General features: G+C 41.7%; 1 protein-coding gene across 1 annotated transcript in view; it reads right to left on the bottom strand.

Moving 5' to 3' along the window:
- Positions 1-1306: 1306 nt before the first annotated feature.
- The window catches only part of LOC112072957 (zinc transporter ZIP4-like), a 21443-nt gene continuing 13301 nt past the window's right edge, over positions 1307-9448 (bottom strand). The window contains exons 9-12 of the mRNA XM_024140330.2: positions 8767-8821; positions 4706-4858; positions 2148-2335; positions 1307-1869 (exon numbers count right to left, since the gene is read on the bottom strand). Coding sequence (XP_023996098.1) covers positions 1741-1869; positions 2148-2335; positions 4706-4858; positions 8767-8821 — 525 coding nt within the window. The 3' untranslated portion in view covers positions 1307-1740. The remainder of the gene's footprint in view (positions 1870-2147; positions 2336-4705; positions 4859-8766; positions 8822-9448) is intronic.

Raw genomic sequence — 9448 nt, 5'->3', positions numbered from 1 at the left:
TCAGCAGTTGCAAAACAGGCAAATTATAATAGGTGGTAAATCATATATATTCTAACAACCTGTTCAATTAATGTTACTGTTAAGCTGTAACTGTAGTGAACTGACAAGAAAGGCGTAAATGTTTTTTGTAAAAAAAATAATAACTTCACTGAAAAAAACCTTCACTCATCTTAGAAAATATGAAGGACATCAATTTACCTCATTATTTATAAGACTATATTCTGAGAATCATGGTTGACATCTGTGAAAGCTTTGAATTATTAAGGTTCTATCTGCATTTTGTCAAAATGTAGTAATTGTCGTAGCCTTGTTCTGTAAAATGTTCTCTACCAATATAGTACTTTAAATACACCAATTCATGTTAAGTTAAAAATAATAAAATATATTTTTTWAATTGCTCACACCATTCAAGCCAATGAGGGGGTTTGGTACTTTAAAGCCAATTATCTTAGAATCATATTTTTGCAGATAGAACGTTATAATTTGAAGGTAATGTGACTTATCTATCATTGCTGTGGAAAGACATCCTATGGTGATATACAGTATCTCTCCTCTAATGTGGCCATGTGTCTGGGGTGAATTTCAAGGCAACAGGAAATACATAATATTATGAGGCTCAGAGCTCCCTCCAGTGGACCATTTGAACACATACACACTTATAAACTACTTCATCATTTTTCCTCAATCAAGTCTTTTAAAAAAGCCTCAATTGACTATAAACTTAAAATTGAATGGTTATCTTCAACTCACCACAACCCTGTCACATTCTCACATTCATACACACTGTGTACACTTCACACTTCATAAGATCACAAATTCAAACAGCATCTACCTAATTTACAATACAGTACACACTGCCAAGTACAGTACCATCTATCAATAGGTGCCCTTCTTTGCGAGGCATTGGTAAACCTCCCTGTTCTTTGTGGTTGAAATTCATTGCTCCACTGAGGGACCTTTACAGATAATTCATTGTATGTGTGGGGTACAGAGATGAGGTAGTAATTAAAAAATTATGTTAAACACTATTATTGCACACAGAGTCCATGCAACTTATTATGCGTCTRGTTAAGAACATTTTTACTCATGAACTTATTTAGGCTTGCCATAACAAAGGGGTTGAATACTTATTGACTGAAGACATTTCAGCTTTTAATATTTAATGAATTTGTAAATTCATTTGTATCATTTCTAAAAACATAATTCCCCTTTGACATGATAGGGTATTTTTTATAAGCCAGTGACATAAGATCTAATGTTTATCCATTTTCAATTCAGGCGTTAACTCAACAAAATGTGGAAAAAGTCAAGGGGTGTGAATACTTTATGAAGGCACTGTACATGAGGTTAATACAATAGGTGTGACAATTAGAGAGGAAGTAGCCTGAGGACCTGTGAGTCCCATTATAAATATAGGTTGTATAAATTACAGTTTGAACTAATCACATTCAGATGATATCCCTTCAAATAGTAACATTAGCACCAACGGCAGGATGTGTCCACACAGAACACCAACAGATTATACTTCTATGTGTTAGACGCATAAGATACACCAGAACTAGCCTGTATGCTCATACTGTATATAACATCTAGAAAAGTAGTAAGGAAATGTTGTATCACATAGAAATACCAAGCGTGTTACAGATACAGTAAAAATCTCAAAACAGGTGAAATATAGCATAGCCTACATAGTGTCATTTGTAATTGTATTGTACTGTACAGTGTTATGACTGGGAGGCTCTAGAAGCCAATTGTATCCTCATATAGAGAGAGGAGCAGCAGGATGCCCCAGCCAGACAGCAGTCCTACGTTCTGCAGCAGGAACATGAGCCAGGGCCTACGGTTGTCCGCATGGATCATGGTGGGGAGCTGGGGGATGAGGATTAAGACAATCAAATGCATTTAACTCATTGTTCAAAATATATAATATTTATAGAGGAAATTAAGCATTTCTGAAAGGAATAGGAGCAACTGTGTCATAACTAGGGGTCAGAGTTCTTCCTGGTCAGGTCACATGGCCAGGAGATGCTCAAGGCCCAAGTCAAAGCAATTGAACTATTCGTGCGACAGATTCTCAATTGAAAAGAACCCCCAAGAAGCTATTCCTCCWATCCTGTTTGAGAATGTGGTAAAACTAGCATACTAACCATATCAGCCAGACCCACGTACAGGAAGAGACCAGAGGTGATGGCAGCGATCCACTGCTTGGTGGCCATGTCAGTAGAGATGGTGAGGGCGATGTAGAGTCCGATGAAGGATGTGAGGGCACTGGCCACGTTCAGCATCAAGGCCTTCTTCACTGACACCCCGCTGTGCAGCAGGATAGCGAAGTCACCTGGGAGATGGAGAGAAGGGAGAGAGGAGAGGTATAAAGGGATGACACTGGTGATCAAATGTGGGTCTTAGGTTGATGTCATTGGAAGGATTGTGTGAATTAGAAATCTGGAAACAGAGCCAAATGGCTAAACTGTGTATCTGCTAATCATCTACCTTTCATCTATTGCTATTAATCTATTCTAATACTTTATTGTTTGAAATGAAAGATAATCTTCTGAAATCAAACAAATCTAACTATATATATATATACACTGCTCAAAAAAATAAAGGGAACACTTAAACAACACAATGTAACTCCAAGTCAATCACACTTCTGTGAAATCAAACTGTCCACTTAGGAAGCAACACTGATTGACAATACATTACACATGCTGTTGTGCAAATGGAGTAGACAAAAGGTGGAAATTATAGGCAATCAGCAAGACACCCCCAAAAAAGGAGTGATTCTGCAGGTGGTGACCACAGACCACTTCTCAGTTCCTATGCTTCCTGGCTGATGTTTTGGTCATTTTTTAATACTGGCGGTGCTTTCACTCTAGTGGTAGCATGAGACGGAGTCTACAACCCACACAAGTAGCTCAGGTAGTGCAGCTCATCCAGGATGGCACATCAATGCGAGCTGTGGCAAGAAGGTTTGCTGTGTCTGTCAGCGTAGTGTCCAGAGCATGGAGGCGCTACCAGGTGACAGGCCAGTACATCAGGAGACGTGGAGGAGGCCGTAGGAGGGCAACAACCCAGCAGCGACCGCTACCTCCGCCTTTGTGCAAGGAGGAGCACTGCCAGAGCCCTGCAAAATGACCTCCAGCAGGCCACAAATGTGCATGTGTCTGCTCAAACGGTCAGAAACAGACTCCATGAGGTGGTATGAGGGCCCGGCGTCCACAGGTGGGGGTTGTGCTTACAGCCCAACACCGTGCAGGACGTTTGGCATTTGCCAGAGAACACCAAGATTGGCAAATTCGCCACTGGCGCCCCTGTGCTCTCACAGATGAAAGCAGGTCACACTGAGCACATGAGCACATGTGACAGACGTGACAGAGTCTGGAGACGCCGTGGAGAACGTTCTGCTGCCTGCAACATCCTCCAGCATGACCGGTTGGCGGTGGGTCAGTCATGGTGTGGGTGGCATTTCTTTGGGGGCCGCACAGCCCTCCATGTGCTCGCCAGAGGTAGCCTGACTGCCATTAGGTACCGAGATGAGATCCTCAGACCCCTTGTGAGACCATATGCTGTGCGGTTGGCCCTGGGTTCCTCCTAATGCAAGACAATGCTAGACCTCATGTGGCTGGAGTGTGTCAGCAGTTCCTGCAAGAGGAAGGCATTGATGCTATGGACTGGCACACCCGTCCCAGACCCGAATCCAATTGAGCACATCTGGGACACATGTCTCGCTCCATCCACCAACGCCACGTGCACCACAGACTGTCCAGGAGTTGGCGGATGCTTTAGTCCAGGTCTGGGAGGAGATCCCTCAGGAGACCATCCGCCACCTCATCAGGAGCATGCCCAGGCGTGTTAGGAGGTCATACAGGCACGTGGAGGCCACACACACTACTGAGCCTAATTTTGACTTGTTTTAAGGACATTAAATCAAAGTTGGATCAGCCTGTATTGTGGTTTTCCACTTTAATTTTGAGTGTGACTCCAAATCCAGACCTCTATGGGTTGATAAATTTGATTTCCATTGACATTTTTGTGTGATTTTGTTGTCAGCACATTCAACTATGTAAAGAAAAAACGTATTTAATAAGAATATTTCATTCATTCAGATCTAGGATGTGTTATTTTAGTGTTCCCTTTATTTTTTGGAGCAGTGTATATATATATATATATATATGGCATATATATATATGGCTGGACCATATTCTCAAGAGCCTTTTTCAACATGGCCAACTTGTCACGATCGTCATAAGAAGCGGACCAAGGTGCAGCGTGAAAGAAAGACATCCTCTTTAATTTCAATGAAGACGAAACAAAACGAACAAAAACAACAAACAGACGACCGTGAAGCTATATTAAACAAAATAGTGCTGACACTAAACACTACACAATGGACATAGACAATTACCCACAAAAGCCTACTGTCTATGGCTGCCTTAAATATGGSTCCCAATCAGAGACAATGAATGACAGCTGTCTCTGATTGAGAACCATTCAGGCAACCATAGACTTGCCTAGACAACTATACTAAACACAAACCCATACACTCTACTAAACCCCCCTATACCATACAACCACCCAATACGAGACAAATACATACACACATCCCCCCTGTCACACCCTGACCTAACCAAAATATTAKAGAAAACAAAGATAACTAAGGCCAGGGCGTGACACAACTAGAGGAAACAGTCGGTGCTCCACTCACCCAGTTCGTGAGGCAGCTCATGACAGAACACAGCCAGAGACGTGGCAAGACCTGAATTCCAGGAAACAGAAAAGGCCGCTCCGATAGCCAGGCCATCGGCAAAGTTATGTATGCCGTCCCCTATGGTAACCATGTAGGGTAGCAGACGCTGTTCTAGTGGAGGGGAGAGACAGAAGGGAAACTCAGAGAGATGCTCAGTTGTCTAAATAAGTAAATTCAAATGCAGCTATTGTTAATAATTGTATATATATTTGTAAATACAGAATATACTGTATATATATATACACTACATGACCAAAAGTACTGTATGTGGATACCTGTTCGTCGAATATCTAATTTCAAAATCATGGGCATTAATATAGAGTTGGTCCCCCCTTTGCTGCTATAACAGCCTCCATTCTTCTGGGAAGGCTTTCCACTAGATATTAGAACATAGCTGTGGGGACTTGCTTCCATTCAGCAACAAGAACATTAGTGAAGACGGGCACTGATGTTGGGCGATTAAGCCTGGCTCGCAGTCAGCATTCCAATTCATCTCAAATGTGTTCGATGGGGTTGAGGTCAGGGCTCTGTGCAGGCCAGTCAAGTTCTTCCACACAGATTTCCCTTCATTGGAACTAAGGGGCCTAGTCCAAACCATGAAAAACAGCCCCAGACCATTATTCCTCCTCCACCAAACTTTACAGTTGGCATATTGCATTGGGGCAGGTAGCGTTCTCCTGGCATCCACCAAACCCTGATTCGTCCATCGGACTACCAGATACTGAAGCGTGATTCATCACTCCAGAGAATGCGTTTCCACTGCTCCAGAGTTCAATGGTGGCGAGCTTTACACCGCTCCAGCCGACACTTGGCATGATGATCTTAGGCTTGTATTGGGCTGCTCGGTCATGGAAACCCATTTCATGAAGCTCCCGACGAACAGTTCTTGTGCTGACGTTGCTTCCAAAGGCTGTTTGGAACTCGGTAGTGAGTGTTGGAACCGAGGACAGACGATTTTTACGTGCTACACGCTTTAGCACACGGCGGTCCGTTCTGTGAGCTTGTGTGGCCTACCACTTTGCGGCTGAGCCGTTGTTGCTCCTAGATGTTTTCACATCACAATAACAGCACTTACAGTTGACAGTGGCAGCTCTAGCAGGGCAGAAATCTGATAAACTGACTTGTTGGAAAGGTAGCATCCTTTGACTGTGCCAGGTTGCAAGTCGCTGAGCTCTTCAGTAAGGCCATTCTACTGCTAATGTTTGTCTATGGAGATTGCATGTCTATGTGCTCGATTTTATACGCCTGTCAACAACTGGTGTGGCTGAAATAGACGAATCCACTAATTTGAAGGGGTGTCCACATACTTTTGTATATATAGTGTGTATATACAGTTGAAGTCGGAAGTTTACATACACTTAGGTTGGAGTCATTAAAACCTGTTTTTCAACCACTCCACAAATATCTTGTTAACAAATTATAGTTTTGGCAAGTCGGTTAGGACATCTACTTTGTGCATYACACAAGTAATTTTTCCAACAATTGTTTACAGACAGATTATTTCACTTACAATCCCCTGTATCACAATTCCAGTGGGTCAGAAGTTTACCTACATTAAGTTGACTGTGCCTTTAAACAGCTTGGAAAATTCCAGAAAATTCTGTCACGGCTTTAGAAGCTTCTGATAGGCTAATTGACATAATTTGAGTCAATTTGTCACGGTCTGACCTTAGATATCTCTGTTTTCTTTATATTTTGGTTAGGTCAGGGTGTGACGAGGGTGGGTATGCTAGTTTTTGTATTGTCTAGGGGTTTTGTATGTCTAGGTGTTTTGTAGGTCTAGGTAATTTGTATGTCTATGGTGGCCTGATATGGTTCCCAATCAGAGGCAGCTGTTTATCGTTGTCTCTGATTGGGGATCATATTTAGGTAGCCATTTCCCCTTTTGTGTTCGTGGGTTCTTGTTCTATGTTTAGTTGCCTGTCTGCACTATTCATATTAGCTTCACGGTTCGTTTTGTTATTTTGTTKGTTTGTTCAGTGTTCATTCTTTTAATAAATATAGAATGTACGCATACAACGCTGCGCCTTGGTCCGATTCATACGACGAACGTGACACAATTGGAGGTGTACCTGTGGATGTATTTCAAGGCCTACCTTCAAACTCAGTGCCTCTTCGCTTGGCATCATGGTAAAATCAAAAGAAATCAGCCAAGATCTCAGAAAACAAATTGTAGACCTCCACAAGTCTGGTTCATCCTTGGGAGCAATTTCCAAACACCTGAAGGTACCACGTTCATCTGTACAAACAATTGTAGATAAGTATAAACACCATGGGACCACACRGTCGTCATACCGCTCAGGAAGGAGAGACYTTCTGTCTCCTAGAGATGAGCGTACTTTGGTGCAAAAAGTGCAAATCAATCCCAGAACAACAGCAAAGGACCTTGTGAAGATGCTGGAGGAAACCGGTACAAAAGTATCTATATCCACAGTAAAACGAGTCCTATATCGACATAACCTGAAAGGCCGCTCAGCAAGGAAGAAGCCACTGCTCCAAAACCGCCATAAAAAGCCAGACTACGGTTGGCAACTGCACATAGGGACAAAGATCGTACTTTTTGGAGAAATGTCCTGTGGTCTGATGAAACAAAAATAGAACTGTTTGGCCATAATGACCATGGTTATGCTTGGAGGAAAAAGGGGGAGGCTTGCAAGCCGAAGAACACCGTGAAGCACGGGGGTGGGAGCATCATGTTGTGGGGGGGCTTTGCTACAGGAGGGACTGGTGCACTTCACAAAATAGATGGCATCATGAGTCAGGAAAATATGTGGATATCTCAAGACATCAGTCAGGAAGTTAAAGCTTGGTCGCAAATGTGTCTTCCAAATGGACAAWGACCCCAAGCATACTTCCACAGTTGTGGCAAAATGTCTTAAGGACAACAAAGTCAAGTTATTGGAGTGGCCATCACAAAGCCCTGACCTCAGTCCTATTGAAAATTTGTGGGCAGAACTGAAAAAGCATGTGTGAGCAAGGAGGCCTACAAACCTGACTCAGTTACACCAGCTCTGTCAGGAGGAATAGGCCAAAATTCACCCAACTTATTGTGGGAAGCTTGTGGAAGGCTACAAGAAACATTTGACCAAAGTTAACAATTTAAAGGCAATGCCACCAAATACTAATTGAGTAAACTTCTGACCCACTGGYAATGTGATGAAAMAAATAAAATAAATAAAAGCTGAAATAAATTATTCTCTCTACTATTATTCTGACATTTCACATTCTTAAAATAAAGTGGTGATCCTAACTGACCTAAGACAGGGAATTTTTACTAGGATTAAATGTCAGGAATTGTGAAAAACTGAGTTTAAATATATTTGGCTAATGTAAAGTTCCAACTTCAACTGTGTGTATATATATATATATAATGGTGTGTATGGACAGTATATGAATAGAAAATATGTGTACAGCAGTAGTTGAGTTTTGACTAGAATACAGTATATACATATGGAGTGGATAAAACAGTACAGTGGTAAACATTATTAAAGTGACCAGTGTTCAATTACTATGTACTGTAGGGCAGCAGTATCTAAGGTAAATTATAATATAATTTACAATGATGATGGGGACATTTGGGTTGTACCTGCAGCTTAAATGTTTTATCCCCTTAGCTAATATCCCTTTTTTACTGTTCCTCAGGTAACTGTTCATTAGAAAAGAACACAGCTCTCTTGTGCACGCTACTCTTCGTCACACTGAATGTGTGTAAACATTGACTACACTTGAGACTTGACTCGCACAGTAAGTTTACAGTTTGACAGCTTGACATTGTAGCTACTTCCTGAATGGCAAACCCTGACCTATATTTGTATTATTATTATTATCTTCGCTGCTCAGTCATGTCACTACTTACTTTAACACATTTCTTAGTCTATATTGTATATTCTTATTGCGTATATATTTCCAAACATTAATATAAAAAGAAAAAGGCTTTCCTGTGCAAGTGACCAATAAACTTTGATTAGATGTAATGTCTTTATGAAAAGGTTGTACGTAGACCCTGAAGACTTTCTTACCTCTTGAGTGTTGGTTTCGTTCTGGAAAGGCTTTCTCTGTGACATTACTATCAACCTAGCAGGATCAGAACATTACAGAATAATAACATCTGAATTACAGCAGTGAAAAGGTTAGTGAGGGACAAGGTGTTCAGAAACACGGGTAGTAGAGACGTAAGACTACAAGCTGTGCCAGGTAAAAATATAGGCTTACTATGAAACTGGCTTTTCAGTCATGGACCTATGTCTGACTCAGTTCTCCAAGAGAGAGGTTAGAGGGTTTACAACCTACCAAGTCTGTCTGTGAATAACTGTCACACAACCTACCAGGTCTGTCTGTGGATAACTGGTACAGTACCTACCAGGTCAGTCTGCGAAAACTGGTACAGAACCTATCAGGTCAGTCTGCAAAAACTGGTACAGAACCTACCAGGTCAGTCTGCAAATAACTGGTACAGAACCTACCAGGTATGTCTGTAAATAACTGGTACAGAACCTACCAGATCAGTCTGCATATAACTGGTACAGACCTACCAGGTCTGTCTTTGAATAACTGGTACAGAACCTACCAGGTCTTTGTGAATAACTGGTACAGAACCTACCAGGTCTCTGTGAATAACTGGTACAGAACCTACCAGGTCTGTCTGTGAATAACTGGTACAGAACCTACCAGGTCTGTCTGTGAATAACTGGTACAGAACCT

The sequence above is a fragment of the Salvelinus sp. IW2-2015 genome, unplaced genomic scaffold, assembly GCF_002910315.2.
Source record: "Salvelinus sp. IW2-2015 unplaced genomic scaffold, ASM291031v2 Un_scaffold2106, whole genome shotgun sequence".
NCBI lineage: Eukaryota > Metazoa > Chordata > Actinopteri > Salmoniformes > Salmonidae > Salvelinus > Salvelinus sp. IW2-2015.
This window is presented reverse-complemented; position numbering and strand designations above follow the sequence as displayed.